Source organism: Eupeodes corollae, chromosome 1, assembly GCF_945859685.1.
Source record: "Eupeodes corollae chromosome 1, idEupCoro1.1, whole genome shotgun sequence".
Classification (NCBI taxonomy): Eukaryota; Metazoa; Arthropoda; class Insecta; order Diptera; family Syrphidae; genus Eupeodes; species Eupeodes corollae.
The window spans coordinates 155,035,306-155,054,946 of NC_079147.1; the positions used below are offsets into that span (position 1 = coordinate 155,035,306).

The window sequence follows — 19,641 nt, forward strand, 5'->3', positions numbered from 1 at the left end:
GAACTTCTCTGAAGTTTTCTCAAAAATGCTTTAAATGAAAACAAACAGCTTAAACAAAAACAAGCGGTTCCAGTATTAGCTTTTCTATCTCATACTACCTCAAGAAGTTCAAGTGCTAAGCTTTTTAAAATCTAGAAAACCACTTCAACTATCAGTTAATGCACAGTTTCACTTGTATAAAATTGACATTTGAATATAGATTGTCAATAGAGAGACTTAAATCCAAGTTCCGCAGTAGAATTCTTATCGCCGCTAATTATTGTGCAACAGTTTACCCTCTTTAAGACATTTGAAAAAGTAGGAAGACACCTTGAAAATGAAAATATAATAAAAGCTTACTCATCATAATCCACCTGTCAGATTTCAGTCAAAGTTCAAATATGTATATTTATTTATGTATTATTTATTTACCCTAAATAAGTAAGATCTCCTAAGTCCACAAGTCGAGTATCCTTAAATCTCGTCTCTGGGGTTTCGCCGCTGAAATTGATTTGTTGCTATTTTTCTGTGGCACAGCGCAGGCCAAAAAACAAAATCAAACGTTCAAAAAAACTTTTTCCAAATTTGATAAAAATTTACAAAACAATGGCATTATAAGGAAGTGCAAAAATATGATCCTTGAGGCTGCCTTCTTTTTTCGGATATGATAAAGGCAAAGAAGAAGTTTTTTAAATATTAACAAAATAAAAAAAGAGCCAAAAAACTGTCATTGCAACGTGATATAGACTCAATAGATTTGGTTTTATTTTTATTTTTTTTTTGAGAAAAAATTTTTGACACGAAAAAGAAATATGAATGAAGAAAAAGTTGAAATAAGATTTATTTCCTTGGACAACTTGTCAGGAATATAAACATATATATATGTATGTATGTTTGAATGTGTACTAAGGGTAAAGACGGAAGAAAGAAAAAAGTTTTTCAGTTAAAAGTTGTGTTTTGCTGGGTTGTTGTTTGTTGGTGATTTTGGTATATCCTTATAGAAAGTTGAATTTAGTCTCCCTATTTTAACGTAGATACAATAATTCCCCGCGCTATAGAACTGAAAACTGACTGACGGATACAGGATATTAGGGCGCAATTAAATGGAGAAAGATAATAATTCTATTTGTTGCTATAATGGTCACTGTTATAATTTCGTTATTAAGCTGACTGATGTCAAATCTCAGTTTAATTTATGTACTTTTGTGTATACTTTTTTTTTGAAATTCTGTAAGTTTGTTGGGAGATAAATGTATTATAATGAAGATGTTTTGCAATATTTTATATCCGACAGTTTTCAACATTAGGATTAATTCAGATATATGTAAATCATTCAATCAAAAGTAAAGAATATGGTCAAAGAGAAATTTTGGCTCAAATTTATGTAAACGTGATGCAAGAAATTATACTTCTATGAGTTTAACAATGGTGAATTTTGTATAATACACAATTGTTGATTTTGACAAACGAAAGGAAGGAAATTGATACGAAGGCTTTGAAAATAGATGAAGATACTAAACTTTAATAATTTACACTGGCCAAATTTGTATATCATGATCATACCTTTTTGAAATAATTAAGAGAAGTATTATAACTAGAAAGGTTTAGCTCAGTTGAGCAAACTTATTGCAAGGTATTAGGTCTTGACAAAGAAGAACTATATGTTATTTTAACAGTGATTAAAAATCTCTTATTTTCATTAAAAAACACCAGTGCAAATGTCTTTGGTTTCACCGAACGACAGTTATATCAAAAGTTAGAAACTTTTAATAAAGTCATTACATTTAGTTAAGATTCGTTCTTTAAAGATTCTCGAGGTTTTTTGAAGATTCTCGAGGCCGTTCAGTTACTGTTAATTCTACCGAGTATGTGAAAATGTTACGGGAGTTCTTAGCACCGATGCTGCTGGAATTTGCTGGCTATAATCGTAACACATGGTTTCAACAAGATGGAGCCACATATCACACATCGAACGAGTCCTTGCCGGTGGTTAAAGAAATGTTTCCGGAAAAGCTGATTTCCAGACGAGGTGACATCCCATGGCCACCCAGAAGTCCAGATCTATCCCCAGCAGACTTCTTTTAATGGGGTTATTTAAAGAGTCGTGTCTACATTGATAAACCGAATACACTCCGTCAAATTAAAGAAAAAATCATCGAAGAGATGTCGGTGATCTCGCGATCTCTTTGCAAAAGAGTATTCGAAAACTTCAGGACTCACTTAGATGAGTGTAAAAACCAAAACGGTGGTCATTAAGACGATATAATTTTAAAAAAAATTACAACTAATTAGCTTTCTCGTAAATGAACGATTTCTAAAATATGTTAGATGGTTTTTTATATACTATTTTTTCGAATGTTAACTAATTCATCGCCCACCCTGTATAATTAAAATGAAGAAAACTACCGAATTCTCTTTAAAGATACTAAAATTGTTTCTTGATTATTTGAATTATTCAATGTAACACTGACATTAGATCAATTTTGTATATATCATGGTTTTTAGAAACAACTGCTTTTAAATCGTATAGCAAAACTAATTTGATAATTTATTCAAACTTTAAAGGCAAACATAATTTTGAGCTGAGCCAAAGTTTTCAATTGATCAAATTAATATAAGTTTTTTAGGAAAGAATATTTTGGCAAAAACTAACGCAAAAGTCGGGTAAATGGAAAATGTATTTTTTTGGCAATGGTAGATTTCTGAAAAGTCTGACGACAGGTACTTCTACTTAATGCTCTTTATACAAAAAACAGGAAAGCGTCTTAAAGGTCCCAAGACACAAAACACATCTAAAAATCTAAAGCAAAAAACTAGGGTGGAATCGCGTAGGGTGATAAGTGATTATCAATTTTTGTATAGTCAAATTGACTATCACCGAGCTTTCCAGCTGTGTAAGATGATTGAACTCAATTTAATTCAATTGAACAATTTAACATTAGAATTATTGTGAATATTCGTTGTTGCCATGATGGTTTCTATAAAATATCTAAATCAAAGTACCACACTGACAGTCTTGAAATAACGTTGCTGATTTTCTTTCACGTAAAAACTTAACTGACAAAATGTTCCAGTCATTTGTGTAAGCGCCTGGTAGCACTTTAAAGAAACGATATACATATTTGTTTTAAAATGACTATTATATTTTTGTTGTGACAGCTTTGTAGCTATCAATAACCTTGCATAGATTAAATTCGTCTATTTTGATTTTCATTTATCAAAAATCACCTTGACCGATTCCCTGATCGTTTTTCTGAACACTCAAGAAAACTAATGTTTTTAAACATTCCCAGCAAATACAGCCATAGATCTCTTACTGTTTGTTGAAAGAAACGATTAATGTAAAATTCCTTATGTCAAGCTCGAAGAAATAAGAAACACGTGTTAATATAAGTTGTCATTTAAAAATTACAGAAGTTATTGTTATACCAAAGAAAGGTTAACTACCAAGAGAAGTGATATTTGCATTTACATTGCTATTGCTTTTACCAAACTGCTACTGAAAAGGTTCAGCAAAATAATAGTTAACAGAGGACTAATTCCAAACCTTCTTCAATTTGAATTAGAAAATAAACATTTCATTATAGACCATAATTATATAGTATTACGGATGTGGTGGAAAAGGAACTTAAAGAAAAACAAGTTGCTCAAACAACAGTTCATAAACATTGGCACTAAGGACAGTACTATGAAATTCTGGAATCATTATATTACGACCAAAATTACTCTGATCCAAGGTAAACTGAATCTGGTGTACCGCAAGGAAGTGTCCTAGGGCCAAACTTTCATCATTTATATAAATACGAGGGATATTTAAATGGATATCAACGCTTTGTTCCTGAAACTGCAATACTGGTGTCAGGTTGCAGGATGCAGTCGATAATGTTAGTATTTGGACTCAATGCACCTAAATTTAACAAGTCAACAGTTTCAATTTCTATGAACAGTATGTAGTAGTTATGTGTTTCTCTATGTCAAAGTATAGTATTTTTTTTTATTTTAACATTTAAGACGTAAAAAAAGTTTTTGTTGACACTATTTGTGTGACGTCGCTGCTTTCTTAGAGCTTACTTTAAAACAAACATTCAAGTTCTGGTATCGAACTATAATGTTTCTGGTTTTAGGTTCATCAAACCCTTCTAGCATTGAACTTTAAGATCAGGTGCGTATGACACAATTTAAAAATTGCAGTTTTCTTCATTACAAAAAAGTAAAACCTTAAATGAATTAACAATATAATTAACAATGCAAATTGTTCCCAAAGAACCTCTTTACAAGTTTGTAGTGTTTATATTAAAACAAAATAATACAAAATTTAAATTGAAATTTATTTTAATTTAAAGTTAAAACTGTAATGATAATTCCATTAAAGCTGACGGATTCTTTTGAAGATACATTATTAATTTTTGTAAAGAATTTAACAAGCTGTACAAGATTTACATATTCAAATATTAAGAAGAATTGTAAAAGTGTATTTTTCTTTTATTAAAAATTAAATTCAAATAAATTGGGTGGGGCAAAAGTCCGTTTGAGAATTAGGGCCTAATGACTGACTCTCAACCATTCCTGTGTCAGGGATGGAAGGGACCTACATTATTAAGCCGAATCCGAACGGCAAATTGAAAAAGCACTTTTCATGACAAGAATTACTCTTGGAGAATTTGTCAATTCCTAGCAAGAGGCAGTACCCGTGAAAAAAACTTTAGGTGGCATAGGCAGGGATCCAACCCAAGACCTCTCACATGACAGTCCATCGTACTAACCATCATGCCACGGGTAATACTAGTAATTTTTAATGTTATGGAAATTTGTTATTTAATTATTTTATTAATTTTTATTACATGGTTGACTTTATCTACATCCATTTATCCAAGTGCGTATACGTCTAAGCGTACATCTTGAGTATTTAACAGTCATCGTTGTTTTCGAATTACAATAAAACTACGAAAGTAAGTTCTTACTTTTTTATACTTAAAATGGATCATGACCACAGTTGCAACTTGTAGTAATTTCATTGTCGCAACCTAGATTTATCGACTCTAAAAATAAGTTAGGTGCCAATTCCCATTCCATATATTAAATGTGCCCCTGGAGCCAAGTTAAATTTTACATGAATTTGCATACTTGCAATAATTGGTGATGTTATGTTAAGAGTATCTTAAATTTTGGTGTTCATATAAAAAAAAAATTAATTTCTATACATTCTTTGATTTTGAATAAAATAGTATTTTTTGGGTTAGTTTTTAATTTTGAGTAAGTTAGAATCTGAGTTATTTTCCAATTTTGTATTTTTTAAATCTGGAAAATCAATTTGTTTATTTTGAAAATGTTTTTATTTAATATTATACATTTATAAACTAAAAACGTTTATTTGAAACAATGTTGGAATTTTTTAATATCTAGCATGTATGAAATGATTCACTGTGCGTCGTGACTTTTAAAGCTAAATGGTTACAGAAGTGATTAAAGAAACCCTTTCTATCATATTGTAGACGGTGTTAAATGCATGGACAATGTATGTAGATGAGGAGAGAGACCAAGTCTCATAAGCTGGTGGTCTAAAAACTATGGGAAAGTATTCCAACTATAAACTTTCCCTAAGAAAGAAAAATCATTTGTCAGTCTTTCATAGATTGATCCGGATGAACCGGTGGTTTTAGTACGGTAAGAGTCGTACCAAGTGTCTTTTGAAGATTTCCATCGGATATAATAATGAAATGCTGACTGGGTCGTACGAATTTTTTCATTCATTCAAAGAGTCTGTTTAATTCAAAAGCAAAGACAAATTTGAATTATAAATTTTTTTTTCGAAAATCGTAATAGCGGTCTTTTTTTATAAATCATTTTGTTTTTAATAAATATAACATTTTCCATTTTTTTTTTAAATATTTTAGCATGCAGTTATTTAGAGCATATTAATTTACATTTCATTTTCGTAGAAACTGATAACCTATTTTCTTTTTGCAGTATCGAATCTTGAAAAAAAGGTTTAATTTTCGCTCATCAAATATTAATAAGACAGTATAAGAGCTTGTGCTTAAGAAAACTTAAAAACAAAACGGTTTTATTGAGGGTACCTTTCTGAAGCAGTACAAAACTATATTTTTGCATTGGAAGAAGTGAAGTAAAAAATGGAGAAAATTTAATATCAATCTATCGGTTAATTCTGAAAAAAATCTGTCATTTCTGCTTTAAAAAAGAAAACAGAAAAAACTCCTGTCACGAATCGGCCTAAAACCCTAATTTTTGAGTTTAAAGTCAACCAATCTAATGGTTAAGGTTGTAGGGCGAGGAAAGACAGAATGAGGGGACCTATACTTTTTTCAAATTCTTTACAATCGTATTTTAATATTTGATTAAATTTTCGAGTTCGAAATGTTTACAAATGGAAACTTGCCATACCACAAGTAAAAAATGGGTGTGGAATGACTTTTCGAATGAAGGAAGACATTTTTCATTTTCCGATTTATTATAACTATGAAGTTTATCTGAAGGCATGATGGTTAGTGCGTTGGACTGTCATGCAAGGGGTCTTGGGTTCAATCCCTGCCTGTGCCACCTTAATTTAAAAAAAATAATTTTCACGGGTACTACCTCTTGCGAGGAATTGACAAATCCTTCAAGAGTAATTCTTGTCATGAAAAAGGGCTTTCTCAAACTAGCCGTTCGGATTCGGCCTTAAATTGTAGGTCCCTTCCATTCCTGACAACAGTACTCGCACACAGGAATGGTTGAGAGTTGTAAGTCACTAGGCCCTGGTTTACAACGGACTGTTGCGCCACCCCATTTGATTTGATTTGTTAAGTTGGCTCGAGATAAAGTTCGCTGGTCCGATAGTAGTCTATATATCTTAAGTTTTAATTTTATTCCTATGTTGCTAAGTAAAGAGAACATCATAACCCATAATGTATTATTTTGTGATAAATTTTAATACAAAATAGTTGACTGTGAAAACATATGAAAAATAACAAAAATGAAATTATGTTAAAATTTGAGAAAATAAATATAATAAGACACCACTCCTAATTGTATTTGTATGAAGTTAAAAAATTACTCGCTTAATATGTCACGATGTTGTAGTAGATAAGTTTAATGAGCATTTTGTAAACAAAATAACTTTAAAAATCAATGTCACATCTTAATAAGATTATCTTCTGAAAAACCTTTATAACTTCGAATTAAATTTTATTCATTTATGTGTTTTAAAAATGTGTCCTTACCTTTGTGGTTTGTATACATTCATAATGATTAATGATTTAGATCATAGAACTTCTTATGTTTTATTCAAAACAACAAATATTACTTTAGAATATTTTTCTCATCTAAAACTTCACTGTTATCTATTCAAAATAATAATAAAGCTCCCAATAAAATTGAAATTTAAATCAAAAAGAATTACGTATTACAGGAATTACATGTTACATACAATATAAAGACAAAATTTTAACATATAGATAGAACTGTGACAAAATGAGCTTACGAAATTGTATATCCTGAGATTCATTTGGTTAAGAAATCTCAGCACTACAATTAGAAAATCTGATTTCTCTTAAACAGAATTTCAAAATACAATTTTTTTTAGAAACGAATAGAAATTAAAAATTAACAACATTCTTAAATAAACAAATGACACATACAGTACTTTGGTATGCTCATGACCAAGCCAACCAACACAAAATTAATTGAAAAACAAAAAACCTCAACCAAAAAAGATTCGAATTCGAAACATACAGAAGATACGAATAAATGTATATTTATTGTTGTACTTAAACAAATTGTGTTCTACAAAAGCATCATTTCCAAAAACTACAAATGAAAGAACTAAAAGCAGCAAAGAAATTTTCAAAAAAAAAAAAGAAATAATATATGTAAGACAGAAAATAAAGTTCCGAAGAAAGATTGTGTGATGTTGAAAACAACATTGGAAAACAAATTGCTGGTGCAGAGTGAGAGTAAAGTAGGAAAAGAATTTAACAAGAAAAAAAAATATCAAATCCTTACTGCAAGTTGCTTCATCGGATCCATCCGAACAATCTTTACTCTGGTCACACATCCATGCAAGAGGAATGCATTCGCTTTCACCCGATTTACACGCAAACTCATCTGGCGAACAGGATTTCGATTCTGCAAATGAAAGAAATATTGAATTAAAGGAGCTGTCTGTCAATCGCATATTCAAGTGGGGCTCTTGACGATATACGAAAATCTATTATTGTATATCTATCTATGTATATTCTCTCTGTATATAGCTTCAAAACTTCACAGTTCACACTTTCACAGCTTCACACTTTTGAAGAGTGTTCTGTTCATCTGTCATCTATTTCAATAAATAGATAGATCCTGCTGGTTTGCTGGTTGCTAGTTGCTGCTTGATGGTCCTGTCCTCCTCTATGATAAGTGTTCGTATATTTCATCAAAATGTTGTATAGTTATGAGTATTTCAGTTTCTATCTAAAATCTACACTATCTCTATATCTATCTATCTACGATTTGTAGATACATATATCTATAAAAGGCTTTGTCGATTTATAGATTTGTAAAAAAGATTCTTGAGTGAAATAAATAGAGCGTATAGCGTTGAGGAATATAATGGACGATGGTATTTGAATACATATTTATCATTTTAATGATATACCATACATACAGATAAAGTAGAGACCCAGATCCCACAACATCAGAATGAGACACTTGAGACAATGCATTGCCAATATGGCCTTATAGAATTGTTGTGTTGATAGCCTTAGCTATTATACATTGACGAGCGTAAATTTCCATATTTTATAAAGATATATTCTACTTCTATATGCAAAATAAGTATAAATTGACAAATTTGTTTAGATTAGGGTGTATCATAAAGGAACATCAAACAGAATAATTTGTCAATTTTAAAATTACAATAAATATAATTCAAGTTCAAAGAAAAGGAGGGTTTTACAAAAAGTTTGTATGTTTAGTTGGTGAGCACGAAAACATTAGTAGTTTTTAAAACATTAAAATCATAATTTGATTTTTTTTTTCAAAGCTGGAAAATAACATTAATCCTATAATTAGTCTTTTTTATAAAAGCTTTAAAATTTGTTTCAAAGTTTCTTAAATTCGGTAGCTACTGTTGTTTTCGTGTTCACCGTCTATTTATTAAACATAATTGAACCGATAACTTCATGCATTGATTAAGGTGGCAAGCAGTGAGACAATTTTTTCATAGTTAAGTTGTTGCCTTTATAAGTTTAGAAAATCAACCGATCTCTGTTGATTATACATGTTGACAAAATTATGTTTCTTTTCAGTTGCACAAGCAAAGCATTACTTTAGAATGATTAAGAAGTTCTTAATTCAAAGTTTTTCTATCACATCATTTTTTTAAAATATGCTCCTTTGAAAATGCTAAAAACAACCAAGAAGGGTGTTTTCAAGACTAGGTTAAAACACAACATATGCTTTAAAAACAAAAAAACATTGCATAATGACTTTTCAAAGGTCAAATAATGTTTTATTTTACCAAATCTCACTGCATCGATAGGAGACCTTGAATCAAAGGAGAAAACCTTTGAAACTTCTATAAGTAAAGCTTTAAGAGTCTCTTGCTTAGTTAAATATAGCCGTAAAACCCTTCCTTCTTGGTGGAATGAAGAACTGTCCAGTCTTAGGAAAATGACAAGGAAAATTTTCAATATCTGCCACAAACAAAAGTTTTACCAACAGTATAAAGACTCTCTTAAAATTTACAAGTAAGCCCTGTCATCAGCCAAAAGATAAGGCTGGAGAGAATACTGTCAATCAATCGAAGACATAAAGGACTCCGCAAGGCTCAGCAAAGTTTTATCGAAGGAACATTAATCCTTCATTTCTAAAAAAGACTGACGGAACCTGGACAGCCTCTCCAGCCGAATCTCTTGAGCTACTTATGAAGACGCACTTTCCGGGTTGTGGGAGTGATAACCCCGAATCGCTTGAAACCACAGAGCTAAACGTAGCTCATATGGAGTATGTCAATTCCGTTATAACCAGAGAAAATATTTTGTGGGCCATCAATGCTTTTTCTCCATATAAATCCACAGGCATGGATGGCATACTGCCAGTTATGCTTCAAAAGTTGCTTGATGTAGCAGCTCCATAGCTGGAACAAATTTTCAAAGGATGTCTCCTTTTCAAACATGTGCCCATGTCGTGGAGAAGGTTCAAAGTAGTTTTTATCCCGAAAGTGGGTAGGCGAGGTCACGAACCCGCGAAGGATTTCAGACGAATAAGCTTAACATCTTTTGTGCTTAAAACCTTGGAGCGCATTCTTGATTACCATATTAAAGAAATCCTAGTTGGGTGACCACTCGAAAGCTCTCAGCATGCTTATCTTAAGGGCAAGTCTACGGAGACTGCCCGCCATGAGGTAGTGCGTACTGTAGAACAAACAATCCATTATAAAGAATTTACTCTTGCCACCTTCCTAGTCATAGAAGGTGCTTTTAACAACGTCCTTACCGAATCCATAGAAGAATCGCTCGTTAAGTTCGGTGTAGAAGACTTCATTCGAGTATGGATTATTTCCATGCTCAGTGGTAGGAAGATTCGAGCCACTCTAGCCAATACAATCGCAACAAAACTCGTGATTAGGCGAACACCCCAGGGTGGTGTTCTTTCAACTCTTCTTTGACTTCTGGATACAATTCAGTTGAAGATGATTTTATGGACGTAATAAGCCGTAGTACGCCCTATCTTAACATATGGTTCGATTGTGTGGTGGCCTGCTCTTAGCAAAGCCTATAACATTAATAAGCTAAAGAAGGTTTAGAGAACAGATTGCGTGGGCACCACAGGGGCAATGCGTACTTGCCAAACGGACGCCCTTAACGTTATTTGGATCTTCTACCAATCAACCTTTTTATTAAATTTATAGTTTCCTTCAGCGCTATTAGGCTGAAGGAATCAAATAACTGGTTGTCAAAACCTTATGGTCACAGCAACACTACGAAACTTATTCCCTCTGACTACTGACTACTGCACTCCTACTTTGAACCTTAGTAAGGGTTTTAAGGTAATTTTCCCATCGAGAGAAGATTGGGAGGATGACATCGTGTCGATAGGTTTCAACATAACCATCTTTACTGATGGCTCAAAGATGGAATGCGGAGTTGATTCTGGGATCTTTTCTGAGTCCCTAAATGTAGCTTAATCCTTTAGGTTTCCTGACTTTGCTAGTGTTTTTCAGGCTGAACTGCTGGCAATAAGGGAGGATACTTAAACAAAACCCAAACCAAAATCGAAATGCTGCTATCTTTACCGGCAGTCAGGCAGCTGTCAAAGCCATTAACTCGTCCACATCCTCATTTAAATTGGTCCAGCAATGTCGCGATGAGCTTGCGAGCCTGAACCTCGGTGTCACCCTGATCTGGTTTCCGGGCCAGACGAGCTAGCCAGGCAAGGATCGGCCCTTCATAGCTCACTTGCGGAAATGGTTAACATTCCTCTTGGTGCTATAAAGGGTAAAATCTTTTCTATCTACAAAACTGAATCAAACCGAAGGTGGAGCAATTTACCCAACTGCATTATATCTAGGAAGATATGGCCCACCTATAATGAAACCTGTACAAACGATATTCTGTGCAGGCCAAGGCAAGACATAGCCAGGATTGTTGCGGTCTATAGGAGTTCATACGGAGAAGTTGGGTATCTCCAACAACACCTTTTGCCGTAGTTGTTGTGACCAAAGAGAAAGTGAAACGATAATCCATTTCCTCTGCAAATGTCCTGCTTTGGCAAACACAAGAATGAAATACTTTGGAAAAGCATTCTTTCACGAACTTGATGAGCTATCTGAGACAAAGATTAGAGACCTAATCTTTTTTCTCAATGCGATAAAATGGCTCTAACATAATCGCTTTCAATCAAAGGTCAAACGAGTTTTTGGTATCAAAACGGCGCACTACAGCGCTAATTGGATCTCAGGCTAGGTTGCCTTGAGATCGCCATTTCTACCTACCTACCTACCAAACAGGAAGTTATTGTAATCGGTCCGATTTGTGAATTGAAAATTTTGACATTATTAGAGTTTTCAAGGAACCTAGAATCGAAATCAAATATTTTTAAAGAGGTGTCTGTGTGTACGTTCGTAAGGTTACCATTTTCGTCGTCCATATCACAAGAACCAGTAGATACGAGTATATCGACTTCAAATAATAAAATCAATTGGGTGGTTTTTCTATATTTGTAATTTAAAAATATGTGAACATTTTGGTTGACCCCAAATATCTTTAGAATCAATAACACTAGCGAATTCAATTAAATCTTATGTAATGTGTTGTGATACCAAAAAAATATAATTTAAAAAAAAAACATTTATTACTGTTTTTTTTATAAAGTAAAGAAACTCAAAAAAATTGTCACCTTAAATATTTAACGAACAAAAAATGTTCGCCAAATAATTAAATCCAATGAAAACATCTGGGAATTTTTTTAGAAATAACACAGTAGAAATTAGCGCGGGTAGATTTTGGCGCTCCGTGGTGGCCATTTTGTTTTGGTGACATCTGTCAAATCTTTTGTTTATTATTCAGTTGCTTATGCCAACTCATCATGGCAAGTTAGGACGTTCAAATGATAAAACTTTATTATCAAAATGTGTGTTCGTAAACGCAAATGTTGCGCGCATTGCGCCCATTTTACGGTAGACGTGCTGGCACTTTTCAGTCGAGTCTTCAAATTTAAGACCGGTTCAGTTAACAAAATAACAACACCCATACGTTCAAGAAACCCAACATCGGCAGAAAACATCGCTGCGGTCCGTGAAAGTGTACAACAGAACCCAAGGCAGTCTATTCCTCGTGTGCCCGAGAACTCGGCCTTTCGCAGACTTCAACTTGGCGAATTTTTTGTTGAGACTTGGACCTACACCCGTACAAGATCCCAACTAACTAAAGACCTCAAAGTTTATGATTATAGTCAACGTCATTATTTCGCTAACTGAGCTTTGAATCGTTCGGAAGAGGACCCAAATTCGGGCCGATAATAATCTTTAGTGACTAGGTTCATCTTTGGATGGAGCAAAATTGCCGTATATGAGACGACACCAACCCAATCGAGGTTCACCATGCAATGGATCCTAAAACAGATACCGTTTGGTGTGGATTTTGGGACGGCGAGGTATTTGGTCTGTAGTTTTTTGAAAACGGCGTCAGTGAGGCGCTCACCGTCAACAGCGCTAAAAAACGATGATAACTAATTTCTTATGGCCTTTATTGAACGATAGGGACCTAGACGACCTCTCTCAGTGGTGATGTGAATTGGTCATGCGATGTTACCCCGCTAGACTTTTTCCTGTGGGGTTTCTTGAAGGCCCAGATCTCTACGGATAAACCACAATCAAACGATGCCCTAAAGGCCATAGCTCAAATTTACCCGGATCTATGCGGAAGTGTCATTGTGAAAATTGGACCACTCAGATCCGTGCCACAATAAGAAGCCGGGGTGGACATTTGAATGATGTCAACACTTATTGGAATACATGCGACTTTCAAATAAATGGTAAGGCCACACACACAGCTTGCTTTATTCCATTTCAACATCTATCCGCCCTAATTGAAAAATTCTACTCCAAAAGACTTTTTCCAATAGTTTCTCTTTTTATTCATGAGAGCTAAGTGACTTAATTTTGGTCGCATTTGCTATTTTCAGTTAGAATGCGTACAGTTAAGGATTAATACGTCCTCGAAATCGCGCTTTATCATATACGGACTTTGTTTAACCATTAGTTTTTTGCAGTTCCAGATTTTGAGTTGTATGTGTTAGGTCTACATATATGAAGAAATAATGTATAGTTTTTTCTTATCGAAAATCTTAAAAAATAACCACAATAAGATGCTGTACTTATTTTATGTTGGTACTTTTTAAAGTAAATAACTTGAAACATAACACTTTGAACAAATTTTTCTAGTTTCAATACTGTTTTGTGTTTACCTTTATTCAGGTACTGGTCTTGGTCCATAAGAAGAGTACCTATAGACAAGTTAAACATGCACTCATATTTTAACTTCCTTATTGCAAAATGTTTTCGTTCTTTTTATAAACACGGAACTCCAAAATTCCGGAAATATTATTTGAAGAAAGTTTGAACTTTTTCCAAAGGTACATAAGTATACCAAAAGAAACAAAGCTATATAAATGAACGTAGTATGTGTGTGTAGATGTATTTTTATTTAGAATTCTTTTTTATTAACCAAAATAGCTGGGAGAAACTTTTCAAACTTAAACTATATTAGCACTCAAAATAGCACACAAAAAAGTCTGATTAAAAGCTTAGTTTGGCCCTGGGAGGTTGTGTTACAGCTGCCCCTTTAGGCTAAGGATTTTAATACCAAAAAAAATAAAAAAATAAGTCCAAAAAAGCAATGTGAGCAGTAAAAGGCAAAATTCTATTGTCTTTACAGCCTCCCTATAGTCCTTTAGTTTAGTATACATTTATATAGTAGCCGACCAACTATACTATGATACTACTGGTCCAAGCCCGAGGCCGAGGCGAGGGTTGCAAAAGCCGGACAGTAAGTTGTTGTTCCCTATACCAATCTACAATATACCTACTTCCTACATAGTGTGGTGCTTTTAATTTAAATTTAATTTGAGTGGAAATGGTAAATTGCTTTTTTACTTTTTGTTTATGGGTAACCAAATTGGCATCCAGTACCCGCAGTACCTAGTACCCAGTACCGACTACCTTAACCTTACCTACCTACTTCCTTACTCTCTATATTCTGTACCTGGTGTGGATTCTGGAAAAGGCAGAAGACACCATCAGCTTTCAAAACAAAATAACACAAAGCATCAGAGGGTGTTAGCTTGAAATATATTATCAACTTATACAATATTCACCGAGACGAAAATAGCGGAAGGGGTGGTGAGCAGGCGGGGGTTGGGGAAATACGAGAAAAATGGAAGTAGATGATGTAGATTGTTTATCTCTGATATAATATATACCTATAGCTTTACCTGGCAAGTTTGTGTTAAGCCCAGGACAGGAAGATAATATCCCCAGAAAACAGAAAGAGTGATAGAATTTGAAGTGACTTTGGACATAGACCACCATCGCATGTAATGAATATTATTTGAAGTGGAAAAGTATACTTTTAATGAACTGAGGTATAAGTGGGATCATTGTTATACAAATAACGAAAACATAATACACAAGAAGCTTAGTCTTTATTTTAAATTGCTTAAGGAAATGTTTTGTTTTTGTAGTTCTACAATTGCAGATATGACAGACGAAAAATGTTCATTCATTTATTATTTCAATGAGCTTTTAGGTTTAGGTTTATAGCAGCAGGACTGTAGCTTGTGAAATGAGAGAAAGGTATGCGAAAAGACTGTTTTTTGGTTAGGAAAGAATGCTCAAGCCTTTTCAACAGGAACTGTATTCAAAATTATTTGAAAACTCAAAAAAAAAAACGAAATTGGAAAAGTTGCTGAAAGTTTACGAAACAGAGAAATCTTAGTTGCAGGGTATTTTAAGACACTCCACGAAAGTAATTTATTTGACATTAAGCTTTCATGGCAACTTCTTCCAAATGACCAATTCCCTAAAGATTGCCACTAAACTATATATAAAGGAAGGCATTTTTATATATAATCACTCAAGGGCACTACTTACAATGATTTAAATGAAGAATTTTTAAAACAAAATCCCAATATTGTATCAGTATTGATGATGAAAACATTACAATGGCAACACACCTACAGATTATGACAATATCTTAAGAGTCAATTATGAATATTAAGGATTCTTTTCAAAGCCAATTAATTTATAGTTGATGTCATTTGCGTGATGAGTATATTTATAAAGATTTCTATATTTTCTCAGATTATTATATGATGATGATATTTTAAGTTGAAAGAGGGTATAAATACATACGAGAATATAAGCTATATTTTAATATCAATTTAGGAAACGCTTAGGTATACTCTTACATAGAATTTAAGTTAAAAGGTATTTTGGATGAAAGCATAATGCTATATAATTTAATAGGTACCATAGATAAATATGATTATACCCGAGACGTATCAAAATGTAATTTGCTTCGATTAAGTAGGAGGTAGAAAATTACCTTTTAATAAGGAATTTTATCACAAAAGTCTTAATATGTATGATAAGTTTACATTTTGTGATGATAACTAATTCGTCTTTTTAATAAAATAGTCATACTTTACTTTAAGGCTAAGTTTTTCGTTTTACCTCTCTTCTAAGAATAAAAACGAAATTAATAAATTATTTTGTTTTGTTGAAAGCAATCAAAATGCACTTTCTAAATTAATTTGTATTGCCTTAATTCAAAACTACTCTATCATGTAAGGTTTTTGAGTTATTACTTTTCAAAAATTCTAAAAAAACATGGTTATAAGGCTTTTTTACTCTATCTTAGTTAATTAAATAGATTTTCTTAGACTAATTCTATTCATAAAATTTCCGAAAAATCTTCCAAAATTGTTAGAATTTACGTGTCTCAAATTAATCTTAAGGAAACTTTTAACTGTGCTCAGACGGGTTTCGATCGAAAAAGGAAAAATGAATTGAAAATAATTTGTATCCTTATAACGAAACCATTGTCTAAGCATTTGTATCATATCAAGTTTAAGGAAAGAAATACAGTGGTGCTCAAAAAATGTTGATCAAACATTTTATTACTCTCTTTGAGATCAGTTCTTGCAATTTAAGAACGTTAAGAATTTTTTTGCACTAGGTAGCAACACGTTATTCAAATATTGTATAAAAGTTGATGTTATTATCAATAAAAGCGGCATTTGGCTCGTGAAAGTAGTCCAATACCAGCCGTAGCGATTTTGTGGAAAAAATGGGATAAATCAGTTAGGATATTTTGTGTCTGTCACATCTCAATTTGACAACACGTGAAGGTTCTAAGAGACTGAATATTGATTAACAAACTCTGGCATGGATTTGAAAAAATATCGTAAGACCGAGACTCCTAGCAGAAAAAAAGGCTCAGGGAGGCCAAAAAAAACGACCCCAGTGGAAAAATGTTTTTTGGTATGGTAGAGTCGTTGGCATCGGTTAAGGACTTTGGTGGCCCTTAAAAACGATCAAAGAGAACCGAAGAAATACTAAGCTCTGATTGCATTTTGCGGATGCCCCTCCAAATTGAAGGTGTGATGGAGATGAAAAATGTGGAATAAGCTTTCTAGAATCAAAAGTCAATTTAAAAGTTTACCTTCCAGTCCTGGAAAACGTAATGGAAATCACACGGTGCTGGAAATCCTGTCACGTCAACCCTTAAGACCTAAGACTGATCACTGATCAGCTTATCATCATTTCTTCTCAAAACTTTTGAACGTTTGGTCGATATCCACTTATGGGGAAGCATTGTTAAGTCCCTCTTTTCAAAGGCTCAACACGCCTACGACAAAGGGAAATCAGTTCAAATGGCTCTACACAGTATAGTTCGTACATTCGAATATTCCCTCCATCATAAAGAGTACACCTTAGTTGTTTTCTAAGTTATAGAAGGTGCATTTAACAATGTCGATACATCTGCAATTGCACGTGTATTGACATCTCTGAAGGTAGATAAGTTGATCAGCGAATCGATTAATCAGATGCTGATAAGCAGGATTATCAATTCAAAACTGGGAGATTTTATTGCACAAAGGGGTGTCAGCAGAGGTACGCCACAAGGTGGTGTCCTATCCTCTCTCCTCTGGAACTTAGTAATAAATGCATTACTAATTACACTAGAAAGAGAGGGATACAGAGTGTTTGCTTATGCGGACGATGTTGCTATTGCAGTAACGGGTAAACATCCCAATATACTAAAAGAACTCGTACAAAACGCTTTAAATGAGCTGACCAGATAGGCAAATTGGTGTGGACTAGGCCTTAAACCACAAAAAACCGACCTTGTCCTCTTTACAAGGAAATGCAAAGTTCCACTCATTGAACCTCCTTTCATAAACGATGTACCACTTAAATTCTCTGAACAAGCAAAATACTTTGGTCTCATTTTGGATAAGAAATTAAGTTGAAACCTAGTATTCATAAGAAAATAAACAAGGCCACAGTAGCCTTGTTCTCCTGTAAAAACGCCATTGATAACAAATGGGGCCTACAGCCCCGCATTACACACTGGCTATATATCTCGGTCATAAGACCAATCCTTACTTATGGAGTAGCGGTATGATGGACGTCGCTAAATATAGCCATAAACTCAGCAAAGTCCAACGAACAGCCTGCCTGTGTATGGGAGGAGCACTACGCTCTACACCCCCGCCTCACTTGATGTTCTGTTCACTCTAATACCGCTGAACATTTTCAGCAAGCAAACGGGTGCTAATACAACCATACGGCTATAAGCCTCCTCTCTGTGGATCAATAATGGAATTGGCCACACCACTATTTTGAACTCGTTCAGAACTATAAACAGTAATATTGACTACACTAACCCCATCTTCATTTTAATAACTATAGCTCCAAAGTGACTATACCTCCCAGGTCTTCTTGGGAGAATCCATCATTTTTGAACGATGATCCTATAAACTTTTATACAGACGGATCAAAAACGGAGGATGGGGTTGGTGGAGGCGTATACCCAGATAGATTAAACTTAAATCTCTCCTTTCATCTACCCGATCATTGTAGCGTGTTCCAAGCTGAAATCCTGGCTATAAAAGAAGTTCTATCCTGGCTTATGGAAAACGTTATATCAACTAATGATATACGCATCTTCTTGGTTAGCCAAGCTGCGTTAAAGTCCCTAGACTCTGTCTCCACTAACTCACTAACAGCCCTAAATTGTAGATCATCTTTTACGGAGATGGCAACACAGTTCAACATTCACCTTTTTTAGGTGCCAAGCCATAGAGACATTCCAGGAAATTGCAAAAGCTGACGAACTTGTAAAAAGCGGAACAACTTTACCTCTGCTGGCTCACAATGCTAGCATAGGTATCCTCTTAGCTACATGTAAACTCATGCTAAAGCAAGATACCATAGAGAAAACACACTTCGAAAAAAAAACTAATTTGGCCTAATATTAGCGCCAGGCTCTTAAAACAATTAATCTCTCTGAGTAGATTGCACATTAGCTACGTTATAGGTGTCTTGACTGGGCACTGCTTAATAGGAAGGCAAGCTATTCGACTTGGAGCCCCTGCAAATGATTTTTGCATCTCATCTTCTTATCACAAAGACGTAGAATCTACCTTGGAGACTACTACTTCAACGATACCAGCGATCTAAAACATTCTTATTTGTATCTTACGCTTTATTCGGAGATTCAATTGGTACGACGAGTTAAGCTGATCCACTGATCCATGTGGTATCACAACGGACCTATTTCATTTAATGTCTCGCCGATGTACAGCCGTAGAAAAAGCAAGAAGAGATCCAACAAAGTACTAAAAAAATGCAAAATGTTTCTGAGAAACAATAAAAAAAACTGCACTTATTAAGTATTTTCCCTTGAAAATGAGACAGGTACCTAAAAAACTCATTTTTCGGTCCCTTACCTTCGATACCTTTTCGCTTCCGTAACCATTTTAGAAAATCTCAAAATTCTTATTGTACCATAAAACGATTTAAACTGCATAATAAAATAAAATCTTATTAAAAAATATGCTTTTATATCAGCACATTTAACAAATTTCGAAAAAAAAATAAACAAAAAGTTTGGC

General features: G+C 33.7%; 1 protein-coding gene across 7 annotated transcripts in view; it reads right to left on the reverse strand.

Annotated features, from left to right (window-relative positions):
• The window catches only part of LOC129940902 (very low-density lipoprotein receptor-like), a 388,737-nt gene that overhangs the window by 111,736 nt on the left and 257,360 nt on the right, over positions 1 to 19,641 (reverse strand). For 5 of the 7 annotated variants that reach the window (XM_056049426.1, XM_056049430.1, XM_056049424.1 and 2 more), the window contains one exon: positions 7,981 to 8,103. The exons of the other annotated variants lie outside the window; for them this stretch is intronic. In XM_056049426.1, the coding sequence (XP_055905401.1) occupies positions 7,981 to 8,103 (123 nt within the window). The remainder of the gene's footprint in view (positions 1 to 7,980; positions 8,104 to 19,641) is intronic. 7 annotated transcript variants of the gene reach the window in all.